Source organism: Lynx rufus, unplaced genomic scaffold (genome assembly GCF_022079265.1).
Source record: "Lynx rufus isolate CCGP_SWC_20201006 ecotype Redwood Valley unplaced genomic scaffold, mLynRuf1.p SCAF_24, whole genome shotgun sequence".
Lineage (NCBI taxonomy): Eukaryota > Metazoa > Chordata > Mammalia > Carnivora > Felidae > Lynx > Lynx rufus.
In genome coordinates, this window is record NW_025814839.1 from 16,545,192 (window position 1) to 16,563,151 (window position 17,960).

A 17,960-nucleotide genomic window follows, 5' to 3' on the forward strand; every position below is an offset into this window, starting at 1 on the left:
AATGATGCCTCTTGACAGAGTTACTCTTTCTGTACTCACACAAATGGAAACAGAAGAGATGAAAAGCCCTGGGGATGCAGTCAGTGTAGGTCTCAAACTGATTTTCTGCTAAGCACAACCTGAACTCTGCCTCTCTCTTCTCTGGGGGGAGTTTCTCTCTTGGCTTAGTGATCTTGCCTGGCATAGGAGGCTTAGGACCCAGGGGGCGCCTTTCAGCCGAAAAACACCTCGCTGCAGCAAGCTGGCTGGGAAGCTCCCAGTTCTAAAGAGAGGCTGTTTACCAGAAGAGCATAACAAGGGCAGGTCTGACTGCAAGGCTGGGACTGGGAGGCAGAGCCGACGCCAAGGGGACCCCGGTTGGGCACTGGTTGGTCAGTCACCTGCAAGACGAAGGAGAGGAGGATGCTCTTGGCCTGGGTGAAAACATTCCTCATCGGCAACATGCTCCTAGCAGAAGCCTATGGATCTGGAGGTGAGATTACAATCTTCCTTCCTGCAGCAACTTAATCAAGTAGAAAGGGTAAAGCTCCCTATTTCCTAAGCATGGCCAGGCTACACAGGAAGATGATAGGAAATGAAGCTTTTAGCTGGTTTCTGTTGTCCTATGAAGGCTTTTTTTTTTTTTTTTCTTTCTCCTTTCCCTGTCAGTGGCTTGCAGCTCCATATTTGCCATTAAGAACAAAGGCAAGTAGCCACTTTCTTTTTCTTTTTCCTTGTCTGGGACTCATGAGTGGGTGGAATTTGGGGTTCATCTCCCCTACTAAGTCCTACTCTTTTCAGGGGCTTTGCACAGGGTGTTTAGGGCACAGGCCCTCCTTCCCCAGCGTCTTCCTGTGACTCTCCTGCTGAGGGGAGTGGGAGTTTGGAGTCACATCCAGGCAGCGATGAGGCAGGTTCCCTCCGTTTGAGGCTTTTGCCCGACCGAATTAAGGCTTTTGAAGAATTCTCTTGGGAGGGAGTGTTGCTTGTCCAAGTGTGGTCACATCCGTGAAAGGAATACCCGAGTTTATGTAACATGGAATTACAACACAGGGATGAATTTCAGGGCTGGCTGCCCCCCGACCCAAAACTCCGAACGTCTCCAAAAAGGAACCCGAACCCAGACCTCCCCCACACCCTCCTCTAAAGTGGCCACAAGTTCCAGAGTAACAACCCCTTGCACTTGTGCAGTGCTTTCTGGCTTGAAAGAAAGAAAGAAAAGGAAGGAAGGAAGGAAGAAAAGAAAAGAAAGAAAAATGAAATGAAATGCTAACAAGCTAACGTTGTCTGAGCAATGACTGAGGGCCGGGCACCAGCAAGGGGCTTTAGAAGCGCTTTCTCTTCCTTCTGTTTCAGGCGTCACAACAACCCTTCAAGGCAGGTGGGGTTTTCCAAGTGAGGGCAGGGGGGCCCCGACGGGCCCAGCGTCGCCCAGCCGGGATAGACTCGGCTTCCCTGCCGGCCACTCAGTGTCCGGGGGGCTCCTCTTCATCACAGGCTGCTTCTGGGACAACGGCCACCTGTACCGGGCGGACCAGCCCTCCCCAGCGCCGGGCCTCCGATGCCTCAACTGGCTGGAGGCGCAGAGCGGCCTGGCATCTGCCCCTGCGTCGGGTGGTGAGTGTCCGCCCCGGGCGAAGGGCGGGCGGCGACCGCGGTCTGGGTCCTGGCCCCGTCCCATGGCGCCTTCTCTCCCTTCCCAGACACCGGCAACCACAGCTATTGCCGGAACCCGGACCAGGACCCGCGCGGGCCTTGGTGCTACGTCAGGGGCGAGGCCGGCGCTCCCGAGAAGTGGCCTTGCGAGGACCTGCACTGCCCAGGTACCCGCCCAGACCCTGAAGCCCTCAGGACCCCAGGGCCCCCAGCACGTTAGGCAGCTTGGGAGCGGCCCTTACACCCGCTGCGCACGTGCGTCCGCGCGTCGCCGGTCGGCCCCGCCCCGCCCCCGCGCCACCCGATTGGCCAGGGCTGTCTCCAGGCCGCAGAGCCCAAAGCCCATTGGCCGCCGCCGCCTCTCTGAGTGAGCTCATCCCCCGCGAGCGCCTTGTAAACAACCGTGGGAGGCGAGGCCCCACCCCTTGGCCGCGAGCTCCATGCTTGGTGCGCAGCCTCGGGGAGCCCGCGGGACAGTAGTCCAGGTCTCAACGCCCTTAGGTAGCCCCTCCCTCAGCGTTTAGTGATCGTTTGGGGAGCGTATGCTGTGTGTTAAGACACTCTATTCACAGTCCCTCCTGGAAAGAAGCTGGTTGTGGGATCTGAGCCTCAGAGAAGTTTAGCGACATATTCAAAGCAATGGCAGGGTCCAGATTTGACTCTGTTTCTCAGACTCCGGAACGAAGGCTTGTTGCTCCCGAGGCAGCAAGACCATTCTCTAGGGTTAGATTAAATGGAATATGTAAAGCATATAACATAGGGATTGGCAGGCAGTGTGGGCTCAGTAAATGTGAGCTGCTCACAGGGGTCGTGGATTGTTTCCTAGCGCAGAGGGGGACCCCCCCTGGAGAAGATAGCAACTGAGCTGGGCCTTGGAAGATGGCAAGGATTCGAACAGATGAAGACGTGGGAGGCAGGAGAGGCTCTTTCTTATGTCCTTCCCCTCACATTTGCCTTGTCCCAACTGTAGTGTGACCCCATCAGACCTGGTCTTGCTCCTGGGGCAAGGATTGATTTCAATATGTACAGACATTCTAAGGTGGACCCTCTCCCCCAACAGTTTCAGCTGTGGAGTTCACTCAGGCTACGCTAATGAGAGATATTTTATACTTCACCTCCAGAGACCACTTCCCAGTCCCCTCCAACCTTCACAACAGAAACTGAGGAGGCGTCTGAAGTGCCAAGTGGAGATGAGGTGCAGGTGTTCGCTCCTGCCAACGCCCTGCCTGCCCGGAGTGAGGCAGCAGCTGTGCAGCCAGTGATTGGGATCAGCCAGCGGGTGCGGGTGAACTCCAAGGAGAAAAAAGACCTGGGAACCCTGGGTACGATTGCCTCACCCATCCTTATGCGAATCATCAAGAAATATTTGCCGATGGGCTGGGGTGAGGCTAATGGGACCTTGTGTCCTGTCCTTGGCAGGCTATGTGCTGGGCATTACCATGATGGTGATCATCATCGCCATTGGAGCTGGCATCGTCTTGGGCTACACCTACAAGAGGTCAGTAGCTTCTCTTCTGGGCCCTCTGAAAGGACGGGAGGAAGGTACATAAAGTTGAATCAGACTTTTTTGTAGCATACATACCCAAAAAGGAAGTGAAGTATTAAAAGAGGAAAACAAGCTTAAGATGTACAGACTTGGTTCTAATCTTTACCAGGTGACCTTAGAAAACCCCTTTCCTTTAGTGTCTTTACTCCTCACCCAAAAGCATTGTGAGGTAGGAGTTCTTGTTCCTCATTTTACAGATGAGGAAGCTTTCATCAGAGAGGTGAAGTGACTTGCCCAAGGTCACACTCCCTGGGAGTGGCAGAACCTAGATTCAAACCCAGCTCTTTTGATACCAAATTCTCTGCTGTCTAATCCAACATGCCTGGTATGGAAGCGAGTGGCACTGCAGAAATCAGTCTGGACACTCACTGCAGGGTCCCAGAGATTGAATTATTTCTGTGAGTTATAAAATTCTACTAGAAAAGGTTCCCAGCTACTCCTTTCACAGTTTGGGCTTGAATTTCCTGGGCCGTAAGCAGGGATCTCCTATTTAGGACAGGAGGAAAAAAAAGAGCTGGAGGATATAGAATCTGCTACTCATCACTACATATGAGAAAGCCAAAGAGGCTTCTCCTGGGAAACTCAGGGACCTGACCTGTGGCTGGGACAACAGGAGGAGGAATGCTCATTTTGAGAGGGCCCCTGAAATATCATGTGGAAAAGGCTCTCAAAGTCAGTGGTGGGTGCATGATAAGCCAGAGTTGCATTCATTTTTACAGTGCTGGCTTGTTCTGGGAAAATTATTTGCCGTTCTGGGCAAAATCAGGGGATTTGACTTCTAGCCCCGAGTGCTTTGATACGTCTCTTCTGAGGTCTGAGAAGGCTTCCTAAAAGGGATGTGACATGGTGGCCTGCATTTTCCAGTGGTAAGGGCTGTGAGTTCACAGCCCCAATGGATCACCCAGCATTAAATAAACCTGGGGTGTCCTTAGAGACAGTGTAGTCAACCTCCTCATTTTACAGATGAAAAGGGTGAAATAGTGGGTAAGAATAACAACAACAACAATAACAAGAAAGTAAACACTAACCATATGCCAGACCCTGCTTCAAGCAATTTGCATGCTTTAATTCAGTTCACACAATCACCCTTATGGTATTATGGTTACAATAACTTAATTTAATTTTTTATGGTTACCTCACACTTTATCTTATGAGGTAAATGCTGTTATTTACACGTTAGGAAACCAGTTTACATGTTAGGAAACAGAGGCAAGAGACAATACGTACCTTGTCTGAGGTCACACACCTAGCATTTGGTGGAGCCAAGTCTTAGTCCTGTCACTAGCTGTGTGACTTTGGGCAAGTTGCTTCTATTTCCTACTGCAGAGCACTGCTGTAGCTAAGGTATGTGATTGCTTAGCTCAGTGTGTAGCAGATAGTAAGTGGTCAGTAAATAATAGTTGTTTTTTCTTTTCTGTAAAATGTGAGTACTGTACTAGCACTCTCTGAGCGCTTGTTTCTTCTCTGATTTTCTATGATTCAGGGAGCAGAGATGCAAATAGAATAAGAATTGACCTAAGAGGTTCTCTTGACCTCCATTCCAAGGCTGTTGCCCTCAGTGGGATGGTTAACATGGCAGGTCCAGGGACACCTGTTTGTTCATTCAGAGAGTTAGAGGAAATGATGTGGTAGCCTTGGCCTACAAGTCATAATCAGACCTAAACCTGTTGGCTGAGTTTAGCCTTTGAAATATTTCCTCTTAACTCAGCCACTGGATAGAGTATGGCTTTACTCCAATCTTGTGATGGTTTCCAGGCCTCTAGGTATTTGAACTGACTTAAATGTTCTTAATTCTGAGCTCAATTCTCATGTGCAATGAGGAAGCCAGGCCTTTTTTTCTTCTAAATTTGCTTCTTTAGGCTGTCATAGGACTGCCCTGAAGCCTAGCATTTACTATCCTGTAAACTCAGGGCAAGGCACCAAGTCACCAGACTCCCTGTCACTAACTACTGGTCCACCCCTTTCCTCAGCAAAAGTGCTCTGAGAACAGACTATAACAGGAAACCGCATGTGGTCTAGAGGCAAGCTCTCAGCTCCCATCTCTCTCCAAAGTCAGAGAACAGAGTGTCCTGGAAAGAACTGTTGTGTATAGGTTCGGTCATTCCTCTGCACCTCCGTTTCTTGACTATTGAATAGGGATATATGCCCCCTCCATGCACCCATACCCACCCACCCAAGATTATCATAAGTATTAAATATAAGCAGTAGGACACCAATCATGTTAGATAATCATAATAGCAGCCAACATTTATTGCATGCTTTTTATTTTTATTTATATGTTTACTTATTTTTGAGAGAGAGAGAGAGACAGAGTGCGAGTGGGGGAGGGGCAGAGAGCGAGGGAGACACAGAATCCAAAGCAGGCTCCAGGCTCTGAGCTGTCAGCCCAGAGCCTGAAATGGGGCTTGAACCCATGAACCGTGAGATCATGACCTGAGCTGAAGTTGGACGCTTAACTGACTGAGCCATCTAGGCGCCTCTGTTGCATGCTTTTTAAATAAATAGGGCCCTACTGAATGCTCTTCCCTGATCATCTGGCCCAAGTCTCATGACCACACTAGAAGGATCACTTTTTATACTGTTTTACAGTGAGCTGCTGAGACCTAGAAGAGTTAAGTACCACATCCAGGCTACACAGCCAGTAAGATGTGTGCAAGGATTAACAATATCTCCCAAAAGCTCAGCGAGGCTCAGCAGTGTCCTGCAAATTTGAATTGCAAAGGATATTAGGAAAAATGAAACTTTCAAAATAAAATAGCTGGACTTGTAAGTCAAAAGAACCAGGATCTAGTTCTGCAACTGCCATCAATTCTGGGTGCAACATTGGACAAGTAATTTACGTTCCTCATCTGTAAAAAGTGCAAAGGTAGGAGGTTGGATATGATGATCCTCTCAGCTCTAATATTTCCTAAAAAGGCAATATTACCTGTTGGTGGCTGCAGACAGTACTGAGTTCAAATCCTAGTTCTGCTGTTTGCTTAAATAAATGATTTAACCTTTCTGCATCTGCCTTCCCATCTCTAATCCTAATAGATACCATACAGGTTTGTTGTGAGGATGAAATTAGACAGTATAGTTGGACATAGGTTTTGTGTTCATAGCCTTAGCTGCCTTGAGGAACTTTTCCTGAGTAGCAGTGTGGTACAGCACTGCTTTCAACTGGGCAAACAGTGAAAAGAATATTTGGAAGAAACTGTGTTGCCTGAAGAAAGTCTGGGGTGTCTCTGTCACTCCAAAGAGGATGTCAGATGTGGGCAGCAGCTCCATCCACGCTTGCTGTCTCTGGCCCTGGGGCAGTCATGGATAGAATTACTGCAACCCCTGAACTCTGCCAAAGACCATGAGGCTAATGGGATGGAGATTTCCCCTGGCTGGGAAGGGCAAGCAGGAACCAGGCTTCCTCTCAGGGGAATAAGGATGGCAGGTGGGTGTGGGTGAGGGCTCAGCCTGTCGGGTCTTTGTCACGGTTGTCTAGGCTACAAGACTCAGCCAGCCAGTCTGCAGCTCCCTCTCCCTGCCCTAAGTGCAGTGTCTGTGCTATCCAGAGGGAGCATTTATTTTCTGATAAAAAGGCAAGGGAAAAACTGTAAGTCAACACCACTCCACCCCCTTAGGAGGAGCTGAGTCAGTGAATAAACCTTTTGTTCTATCTTGGCTGCCAGACAACAGCCTGCCCCCTATCCCCACCGCCCCCCCCCCCCAAAAAAAAAGGCATAAGAAGGGGCTGAGCTGTTTGATGGTCAGTGCAGCAGGCCTGGTGGCCTCAGATCTTAAAAGGAGCTGGGGACATCCTCTGCATCTCCAGGACTCATAGGCACCATTAACAGGAGGCCTGTGGGGTTGGGTGTGTTTTGAGGCTTGTAAATGGATGAGACTGTAATCCAGATGAATCCCAGCATCTCCTTCCTTTACCCTGACTGTTCTTCCAGTCCTACTCTGCTCCATTAATATGAATTGATTTTTTTCCCCCGAAAGACTTGTTTATGATGATGTATCCTGACTATTATCGATAGCTGGCCACAGCCAGATGCTTGGTAAAGGAGGTAGCTGAGGGGGGCACCTGGGTGGCTCAGTCAGTTAAGCATCCCACTCTTGATGTCAGCTCAGTTCACGATCTTGTGGTCATGGGATCAAGCCCTACATTGGGCTCCATGCTGAGTGTGGAGCCTCATTAGGATTCTCTCTACCTCTCTCTTTGCTCCTCCACCACGTGCGTGCACTCTCTCAAAATAATAAACTTAAAAAAAAAAAAAGGTAGGGGTGCCTGGATGGCTCAGTTGGTTAAGTGTCCAACTTCAGCTCAGGTCATGATCTCACAGTCCGTGAGTTTGAGCCCCGTGTCAGGCTCTGTGCTGACAGCTCAGAGCCTGGAGTCTGCTTTGGATTCTGTGTCTCCCTCTCTCTCTGCCCTTCCCCTGCACATGCTCTGTCTCTATCTCAAGAATAAATAAAAACATTAAAAAAAAAAAAAGGTAGCTGAGGAAAGCAGGACAACTCCAAAGCCTCAGTTTATCTATAAAATGTGGATAATACTATCTTGCAAAGTTAGTGTGGAAATGGTACATGTATAAAGTGCATGGCATCCAGTAGGTGCATAGGTAGCTCTTCTCATCCTGGGTAATGGGAAGGTCATTTCCTCGCACCTTAGTAGGCACTCCGGATGTATGAGTTCTCACTTTATCTCTTCCTTTAGCCCTTTAGAGTTTGAAACTCAGGCCCTGGCAAAGGAGACTTGCATACTCCACCTCTTTTGTTAATTGCCACTTGGCCTTCTGCTGGCTTGAGGGCTCCCTTAATAAAGTTAAACCCAGACCTACATAGGCAACCTTGAAGAATCTGGCCTTTAATATGGAGGAAAGGGTTTCCTTCTGTAGTGGCAGCTGTAACTGATGAGCAGTGCCCAAGGGCAAAGTGAATCTTAGGCTGAGTGGGGATGCACTTGGTCCAGACAACTGTCTTCCCAGGTCCCTCCATTTCCTTTTTGGAGTGCTCTGGGGGTTATTCTGCTGCAGGAGTTGGTGGTGTCCAGTAGAGACAAATGATAAGGATGGGGCAAGTGCTCAGGGTTGCACATGCAAAAAACTCAGTCACCTAGGGTGACTCACAAATTTGTCTTCTGTGACCTTATGAGAATTAGGGAATCAGAGCACATCTCCTATGAGGGATCATCTAGAATATCAGGGGCCTTGGAGGTTATCAAGTCCAACTCCTTGTTTTAAAAATAATAAAATTAAGGCCCAGAGAGGAGGGGAGTTACTGAGGTCACATAAACAATAATTGCCTTGGCTGGTCAGTAGGAGTTTCCTTGGGAAACCATATTAAGATAACATTGCTTGGTGAGTCAAGTCATATTCAGGGCAAATCATAATAATCTCCTCTGTGAGTTTTACAGCAGTTCCAGTGTTTTCAAAATGCATTCACATTCATTGCTATTTTGAGGCAGATACTGTCCCCCTTTCATAGATGAGGAAACCAAGGCTCAGCAAGGCTGTTTTGCCAGGTGTCACACAGTCAAGGCTGAGCTGGTACTAGAATACAAGAAAACTGGTTGATTTAAAGACAGTTCTGAGGCACCTGTGCAGCCCCCAGGCCCCTCCAGGCCCTGCTGTTTTCTCAATACTGTTCTCCAGTCTCTGGAAACTTGTCATTGCACCTTATACCATGATGAATATGTAATCCATCTGATCTCAGCTATCTTCCTGAGGTCTGAAGTAGGCTTTTTTTTCACCTAGTCATCCATCAGCTCTCAGTTTCAAGGCCTCTTTGGGGTGGGCTCCTTCCAGAAAGATTTCCCGTGACAGTTGAGCCCATGTTTCTAGTTGTGGCTTCAGAGTATGTTAGTGTGGACCCAGATCTGGGTCCTGGGTGCTGGTTGTGGTATGCAGTGTGTTAGGCACTCACCAAACCCTTCAGCCTGCAACAGGGGTAATCCAGGCCAGTGGGAAGGACCCTACATGTGCAGCCAGAAGACTGGGTTTGAGTTCCTGTGCCACTGTTTCTTTGGGGTGACTCTGATCGGTTCAGAACTTCTCTGAATATTAGTTGGAGTCCAGCAGACTTGGGTTTGAGCCCATTATGTTATTGGAGAATTCTTTCACTTCTCCGAGCTATTTCCTCATCTGTAAAATGAATGGTAAGACCTAATTCTTAGGGTTTAGCCAAGGATCAAGTGTGATAAGGTACACATCATCCTTAGCATGGAGTAAGCACTCCATTTGAGTAAAATGGGGCAACACCATGGCCTGAGTCATTAAGCACCATGAAAATTCAAAGATGTGTGAACCTAAAGGTGTCTGATGGTCATTGTCTCATTGTTTCCCACTGACCTGAATAGCCCTCAGTCCCTTTTGCCCACTGTGTGGGCTAGGGACAGTCCTTATTTCCAGCCAGGGCTCACACCTTCCAGCACTTTAGGACAAGACAGCTGTCTCAGAACAGATCAGTTTTCTGCACAACTTTATGGGTTAGGACTGAGATGGTTCTCTGGGTCTCTTGGAGCCCTGGGCTTAAAGAACAAAATCGTTATCTTAAGAGTCTCTCTTCTATACACTATCTTCATTGAGCCTGTCTGCAGCTGTGTGAGATTCAGGCTGCTACACACCCATTTTACAGATGAGGACGCAGAGACCAGAGGTGTAAGAACTTCGTGTCAGGGCAAAATGGAAATCTTATACCTCAGCTACTGAATTGCTGACCATGGTTAGCCTCAGCCCCTGCCTGAGCGCAGCATTGCTATTTAATGAGCAAAGCCATTCAGGAGGCACAGCCTCAATGCTTACCTCTTTTCCTGCCAGGGGGAAGGACCTGAAAGAGCAGCATGACCAGCGTGTGTGTGAGAGGGAGATGCAGCGAATCACCCTGCCCTTGTCTGCCTTCACCAATCCTACCTGTGAGATCGTGGATGAGAAGACTATTGTGGTCCACACCAACCAGACTCCAGTGGACCTTCAGGAGGGCAGTGCCCCTCTCATGGGCCAGGCAGGCACTCCTGGGGCCTGAGCTGCCAACAATGGGCAAGAGCCCATGCAGACACTGGTGCAGGACATCCTACTCTCCTTCAGCTGGGAGGATCTACACTTTTTGTTGTGGTTAAAATCCTCCCTCGACTTTTTGTTTTCTTAATTCTAAAACAGAAGCAGGTGGTGTGCTGAGGGCAAGTCTGGGTAGGGTCCTACCAATGCTCCTCCTCCATCCCTTGGAGCAGGGTTTTGCCTGTGGATGGAGACAGTGGCAGCCCCCACAGCAATGCTGCTGACAAGGGCTTCCAAACATTGCTTGTGCCCTGGATCTGAACCAGGGACAGGCAAGGAGCTCCCCCAGGCTCCTCTGTGCTTTATTATCTAAGATGGCCTCAGTCTCCGCCTTTCTGTTTGTTCTCCGTGTGCTTGAGTGGCGCATACTGTTATCCATAGTTCGGGACAGACAGGTCAGGAGGCAGTATTTCAAAAATATAGTTTTTAAAATATTTGGGATGGAACTCCCTACTGACTTTGAGAACCAGAAATGAATTTGTACAAAAGTCAAAACTATGGGTTGAGAATGGGATCTAGGCTGGAGGCTCCTGGGGGGTGCTCCAGCTTGCTAGCAGTGATGTGCCTTGATAACTGTGGGCTGGCCCTGGGCCCAGGGACTCTTCCTGTTTTGAAAGGAAAGGAAGGGAAGAATCGCACTGAACATTCCACTGGGAAGAAGGTAGAGAAGGATCTATGGCTGCCTTAGGCCACAGGACTCGAGGGGGACCTGGGGAACCCTAGACAGTTTGTTCAGGGTGGACATTGGCCTCTTTTCATTTTGCAGGGGTAAGACATCAGCCAACTAACCTATGGGAATTACACTGTGGGGCCTTGTGAGCTGCTTCTGAGAGGTTAACTCAGAAACTAAGCTCAGAGGCAAGGTAATAAAGTGCTTCAGGGCTTGCCCCTGCAGTGGCTTGAGTTTGCAGGTGGCTCTGTGGCCTCCAGGCTAATGCATTCCCGTGAGGGTAGTACGGCTAGGCTCACAACCCCTAACTTGTAAAACAATCAGAACCATTGGAAGGGACCTTAGGGTTCCTCAAGCCTTTTGGACACAGGGACCCAGAGGGGGAAAGTGATGCCCAAGGTCATAGAGCATAGGCATGGCTGAGAGGAAAGTAACATTTCTCCACAGCACTGTGCTTCACTGAGCCAATGGCTCAGCAGGGCCTCCAAGTCCTGATGTCACACTTGGAGGCCTTAGCAGTGCTCCCTACCCAGAGCTTCCTTCCACTGCCCCATGTGGAAAGGGGGCTTAGAGGGGCCCACTCTCTTCAGCAGACTATTCCCGGGAGTGGTTTGCTGAGGCGCCTAGGCCTCATGGGTCCCTTGGTGTTAGTGATGCTGAAGAAAAGAACAGTACATTACTGGTTTCTACTTTTCTATAAAAGCATTTCTCTGTGTACATGTTTTATATACCTCATTCTGATACCTGCATATAAAGTGCAGTAAATTGCTCTGCATTTGACTTGTATAAATTAAAAAAACAAAAAGCTGTGTATCACCAAGTTTTTATGGGGTACAAGGACATTCCTCCGCTAAGCTGGAAGTTTTTAGTTACCTTGTCCATACCTGTGTGGCAAGCTCTGGCTTTCCCTCATTAACTCTGGCCTGTGACTGGGAGATGGCAAGTGAGTGGTGTGTTAACTGTTGCCTCTGTTCTGTCATCACCAGGAATCATTCAGGTTGAAGCTGCAGGAAAGATGGGTATGCTGGTTTGGTCACTGCAAATCCTCTCCCCTTCACCATTTTTCCCAAGGTGGAGGTAGTTAAAATGAACATCCAGGCAGCCGGTGGCAGGGGCTGGAGACAGGTGTGATTGGTGGTGCTGCAGCAGCAAAAGGGAAGGATGGATGTGCAGAGGAGGCTGGGTCCTTGGGATGCAGGAAGCAGCTCTGAGCAGAGAAAGGCCCCTGGGGATGGTGAGGGAGGGGGGTGGGGTGGGGTGAGGGGAGTGGAGGGGAACTCTTAGAGCTCTAGAAGAAGTTACCAACAGGACTTTCAGCACAAGATTTCAACAACATGTTCTCTGCCTCTAGGAATACCCAGGGTGATCTCTGTCCATGCCTAGACATTGCTCTGTAGTTCTACAAATAAGGGGCACCCTAGAATATCAGTTTTGCCAGGAATTGGAGTCTGTCCTTAAGTTGAACTTAAGGGTATATGGATTTATACTGTGTCCAGGATCCCACTAGGCAGATAATATCCTGCCCAATGCTTCACATCTCCCATGTGTAGAAGTAAGAATAGGTCTTCTCTCAAGCATTTATAGGAAAACACAAGGTGTGGAGGTGACTTGCATTCATTTCTTCCCTTTATGAAGGTGGCACCCAACCCTGCAGGGAGGATATCCAGGCTTATAGGAGTGTACATGCATCAGAGAGTGGAAGTATATGGCCCCAAGGGAAGCACTTGGCTGGGAGGTCAGAGTCAGACCTGCTTGAAGGACTGGGTTGCCTCAGGTGGGATGTGCATGTTCTCTGGAGCAGGTTAGTATCTATATAAGAGGGGATTAGAGTTGGGGTGTGAGAACTCCTGCTATGGGGAGTCACAGGGCGGGGCCTGAAAGTGGCCAGCAGACCCTCCACATGTACCCTCCTCCTGCTGAGCCAAGCCCCAAGTCACTTTCTCACTCTCCATATCATCAGTTATGTTAACTGCTCAATTTATTTGGTCTGTTCAATGGCCCATCGTGGACCCACCACTCCCATGCTTGCTGGGGACAACTGAGGCACAACCAGCCACAAAATGCTGACTTAGGGCTGCTGGGAGCCAGGGCTCAATCCTACAGCAAGCTTGCACACTGCACACATTACGTATGGTCTATATAGCAGGTAAATTCTGTCCAGAGATGACATCTAATCCCACAATTTATCAGGTCTATGTACAGTATTTCACATATCACCCAACAGATACAGCAACAAAATAGTTTTAACATCAACCACTCTTCCTGGATCACTCCCCACCACCACCTCCCCCATCCCCAAAACAACCACCACACATTGCAGTAACGTCCCAAACCCATTTCCAATTTGTTAAATATGGTGCAAGCTCACAGGAGGAAAATCTATTTGTGTTGAAGAGTCCCTGGAGCTCTGGAAGCCAAGGTGGAGGGTGCCTCTGGGGCTTTTCAGCACCCATCAGCTGTGTCAGGAAGATACAGCCAGGAGCTAGTGAGCTGGGCCAACCAACAAGGGAGGTAGAAGCCAGAAAGGCCAGCTCAGGGAGTGGTCTCCTCCAGCATCCCAGCTCTGGAGCTCTGCCACCACCTCTTCCTGCCTAGGTTGCTGCCTGGACCAGGCATAGTGAAGAGTGAGCAGTGGTTGCCACAAGGACAAGACCAAGAGACTGCTGAGATTCCCACTCCCTTGGCTCATACACTGAGCCTGTGGCAAGCCACACAATCCTCCAGAACCCATCTAACACTAAGCTAAATGTCCTGGGCTTCTGACTGAGGTGCCCACCAGGCTATGAATGACAGCAGCCAGGATATGGGCTTTCTAGAAGACAGGGCCCCTTTCTAGCCCCTAGCCTCTTCCTGCACTTGTGGGTGAGTGCTTGTTGTAGGCAGAAAAGCCCAGGAGCTCTCAGCAAGAGCCGTAGTTTGTGAACATGAGGCGGAAGCTCCCCCTCACACTGATGTGGCCCCTAGGCCTGGGAGATGAGTAGAAACTAGCCCTTCCCTGACTCCTGGCCAGTTCCACCACAAACTAAGGAACTCTTCAAGACCTACTCCCTCAACCCTTGCCCCACAGGGGGGCGGGGCATGGGGTGGAAGGGGGGTAGCACCACTGTCATTTCACATCCTTGGATAGCCACCTGGCCACCAGTCTCTCTCTCATCCACACTCCCCCTTAAAGTCCTCCTGTATCCAGTGCGACCAGAGACTTCAGAGCCCACAGGCAGGTTCACCCTGGAATCCTGCCCAGCAGGTCCAGGTCACACTGATTAGTGTAAGCAACAGCCTCCCAGAATCACACTGCCAGGGAGCTCCCCAGTGGTCATCAGTAACAGATTCCCCCAGCCCATGGGCCAGGCTTTTCTTTTTCTTTTCTTTTTTTTTTTTTTTTCTTTCTTCACAGCTTTCAGGTGAGTGTTGGATTTACAGACAGTAACCAGAACCCCAAACCTGTGATGTGTTTCCTGGTGCTGCACCCGCTGGCCTCCTGGGGAGGTAGTAGGGATGGCTTGTTCTGCTTCTGAATAAGCCGCCAATCCACAGGAAGCCCGGACGGCCCTGCCCACAGCAGAGATGGGGCGCAGAGGGGGCAATGGTGGCTGCAGAACGCCCCCCTGCAGGGGGCTGGGCCAAGGCTAGGGAGGTGAGTCCCGGGTCAGGCCATACTGCATGCTCACAGTGTGGTCCAGCTCTTCCAGCTCTGCAGGCAGTGGGATGCCCAGCTCCCCCAGATACAGGGAGAGAGCCTCAAAGGAGTCCTCCAGTTTTGAGAATGCCGGTCTAGAAAGAAAAGGGGCGAGTTGGAGGCAGGTAAGACACGGACAGGGCCACGGGGTGGTGTGAAAGGCACCCAGGCCTGCATCTCAACCACTTCCTAGTTGTGTGACCTTGGGCAAGCCCCTTAACCTGTGCCTCTGCAGGAAATGGGGATATAATGTTACTGCTATTGTGTAGGGTTGTTGTGAAGATGGGAGATAATACTGTGATAAGGCTGGACTTGCTCAAAGGGGTAGCTTAAAAAAAGAAAGTCCAGGAGAAAAAAAGCTCCTCTCATGTCTTGGAGAAAATGCAATAATTTTAAGTGCCTTTTTAAAGATTCTTTCCAGTCCTTATACTGTCTTCACATCAATAGATCTGCTCAGGAAAGGACATTTCACAGACTCACCAGCTCTTCCCAAAGGGAAAACAAACACTGGGTTTCCAGTACTGTGGAAACAGTTTAACTGCCCTGGAACCCTAAGACAGCTCAGGCTTACTCCACCTCCTCCATGTTTTTGTTTAACCGTCTTATCACCTTCTCAGCGGGGCCCACTCACTCTCACCACCGTATTTAAAATTACAACTTACAGGTACCTGGGTGGCTCAGTCAGTTAAGCATCTGACTTCGACTCAGGTCATGATCTCGCAGTTTGTGGTTCAAGCCCCCCAACGGGCTCTCTGCTGTCAGCTCGGAGCCTGAAGCTTGCTTTGGATTCTGTCTTCCTGCTCTCTCTGCCCCTACCCCACTCACGTCTGTCTCTCTCTCAAAAATAAACATTAAAACATTTTTTAGGGGTGCCTGGGTGGCTCAGTCGGTTAAGTGTCTGACTTCGGCTCAGGCCAATGATCTTGCGGTTTGAGCCCCACGTTGGGCTGTGTGCTGACAGCTCACAGCCTGGAGCCTCCTTCGAATTCTCTGTCTCCCCCCTCTCTGCCTCTCCCATGCTCATGCTCTGTCTCTCTCTCGATAATAGATAAACGTTAAAAAAAAAAATTTTTTTTTAATTACAACTTCTACCCTACACATCCTCTTTCCTCAGCTCTGCTCTTTTCCCCATACTATTTGTCACTTTCTTTTGTTCAGTGAAGTTTATTCTATCTATTGTCTATCATCTCTTCTTATTAGAATGTGAGTCCTAGGAGAGCAGGCACCTTTGCTTTGTTCACTCCAGTGTTCAGGACAGTGTCTAACACATGGTAGGCACTCAGTCAATATTTTTTGAGTGACTTAAACACAGACATTTAGAATGACTAGGAAAGGATATTAGCAAACAAATACTGTGTAGCTTTACATTTTCTCCTCATGGTCTTACTCTGATGTTAGTGAAGGACTGCAGTCCTTTGGCCCATGAAGGAACAAAATGTAAAGCCTCCCACCAGCAAATCCCAACTCTAAACTTGACCTTGGAAACCATTTTATTTTTTATTAAAAACAATTTTTTTAATGTATTTATTTTTGAGAAAGAGATAACACGAGAAGGGGAGGAGCAGAGAGAGAGGGAGACACAGAATCTGAAGCAGGCTCCAGGCTCCTAGCTGTCAGCACAGAGCCCGATTGTGGGGCTTGAACCCATAAACTGTGAGATCATGACCTGAGCTTGAAGTCAGACACTTATCCAGGTGCCACCTGGAAATCATTTTAAAATAAAGGTTATGTGCCAACTGGTTATCTTGAGGGGATGGAGCAGGAGAGTGAGGAGTGCTGGGGAGCACATTGGTTAGTAGATAATAGAAAATGTATACTTCCTGTGCTATATATTTTAGTAATACTTGAATTTTTTTTTTTTTTAAAGAAACAGGATTTTTGAGAGCAGGAAAAAGTACAGATTCTAGTTTTCTAATGTACAAACTTGAAAACAACCAGGGTAATAATGAAAACTATAACCTGAGATAAATAAAGGTCATTTAAAAAATATTTCTTTAAAGGAAAAAATTAGTTAAATGAATAAAGATGCTCACTATAGTAATACCTATTGTAAGGAGAAACTGGAAAAACCTGAATATCTATATTACGTATATTATATGTTCAGACTATATCTTAAGTGAATTTCACATAGTCAACAAAATGATAAATGGGAAGACTGGGTAGTATACTTTTTGCAGGGCAAAATATAAAACTTCTCTTTATTTGAGGGGTGGCTCAGTCAGTTAAACATCCGACTTCAGCTTAGATCATGATCTCACGATTCATGAGTTTGGTCCCTACCTCAAGCTCCTTCCTGGCAGTGTGGAGACTGCTTAGGACTCTCTCTCTCTGCCCCTCCCCCATTCACCCTTTCTCTTGCTTTCAAAATAAATACATAAACTTAAAAAAATTTTTTTTCTTTATCTGAGATTATAGCTATATGAAAAAAAATGTATGTGTTTGGAACAGATAGGTGAAGAACACTTTTTCTGTTGGAATGGCACAGGTTTGTGTGAATTTTCTTCTGTTAAAATTTCTTTTCATGGCTGTGTCTTTGTTATATCCAGGTCACTCATGACAATGCCTTTGTCCCCCCTACCACCTCACCTGGCACATCAGAGTTGTTAGGGTGGCTTCAGTGGTTGGTATCCTTGAGCTCAAGGCTTTTGCCACCCTTGTGCCTGGGAAGGGCTTGGGGATGGCTGAAGGCTGGGGCAAGCATCCGGGCTTATGTGAGCTGGGGAGAAGGGGTAGGATACCAACCTGCTCTCGGGCTCCAGTTTGCAGCAGATGGCGGCCAGGGGGAAGAAGGCTGGGGGGCAGTCTGTGGGGACAAACTTCTCCCAGAAAAGCTTCACGTTGAGACCAAAGTCCAGTGTTCGGGGCAGGCAATCAGGATCTGCATACACCTGCCCGATGATCTGCAGGTGAGAAGATAGCTGGTCAGGAATGGGCTGTGGTGTGTGCAGCCATAGGGCAGGGGAGAGGGATATTGGTGTATGGACAAGAAGGATGGGCAGAAGAGGGAGGTAAAAACCAAGGTTAGAAAGCTATCCTCCATGCCCAAATTTTGCTAGTCCAGACTTGTCTCTCAGCTGAGAGTCTGGTTACTGAGGAGGGTTTAGAAAAGACTTCTCTGCAGCAAAAGCACAATGTTCCAAATCTGGAGGAGGAGCTTCTATACATCCCACCCTGCCCTGCTGTGTGCCCTTGTGTCTATGTCCCCTGCCAGAGTTCAGGCTCTGTGAAGTGAGGTTCTGGGTCTGATGCATGTCTGAAACTTCTTGGCACCAGCCTCGTGCTTTGCACACAGTATATGCTCAATTGATCTCTATTAAAGAAAATGATTTTAAAAAACCCTCCTTCCGTTATTCCAACTGTTCTTGTCTCTCCTCTACCACTCACCATTTTGTAGGAATTACA

At 48.5% G+C, this 17,960-nt stretch overlaps 2 protein-coding genes across 7 annotated transcripts in view; one reads left to right on the forward strand and one right to left on the reverse strand.

Moving 5' to 3' along the window:
- The first annotated feature begins 244 nt into the window (after nt 1-244).
- PIK3IP1 (phosphoinositide-3-kinase interacting protein 1) lies at nt 245-11,702 on the forward strand. 3 transcript variants are annotated; one of them, XM_047088084.1, is made up of 6 exons: nt 245-472; nt 1,336-1,596; nt 1,683-1,802; nt 2,757-2,957; nt 3,055-3,177; nt 9,976-10,082. In XM_047088084.1, the coding sequence occupies exons 1-6, from the start codon at nt 403-405 to the stop codon at nt 9,987-9,989; spliced, it is 789 nt and encodes a 262-aa protein (XP_046944040.1). In that variant the 5' UTR covers nt 245-402; the 3' UTR covers nt 9,990-10,082. The 3 variants fall into 3 exon arrangements, with proteins under 3 accessions (XP_046944040.1, XP_046944038.1, XP_046944039.1); XM_047088082.1 differs by having other exon boundaries at nt 246-472; nt 3,055-3,133; nt 9,976-11,702; XM_047088083.1 differs by having other exon boundaries at nt 246-472; nt 1,477-1,596; nt 3,055-3,133; nt 9,976-11,702.
- Nucleotides 11,703-12,842: 1,140 nt separating this feature from the next.
- Nucleotides 12,843-17,960, reverse strand: part of LOC124518218 (E3 ubiquitin-protein ligase RNF185) — a 100,817-nt gene continuing 95,699 nt past the window's right edge. For all 4 annotated transcript variants that reach the window (XM_047088077.1, XM_047088078.1, XM_047088079.1 and 1 more), the window contains 2 exons: nt 17,301-17,458; nt 12,843-14,653 (listed from right to left, as the gene is read on the reverse strand). In XM_047088077.1, the coding sequence (XP_046944033.1) occupies nt 14,509-14,653; nt 17,301-17,458 (303 nt within the window). In that variant the 3' untranslated portion in view covers nt 12,843-14,508. The remainder of the gene's footprint in view (nt 14,654-17,300; nt 17,459-17,960) is intronic.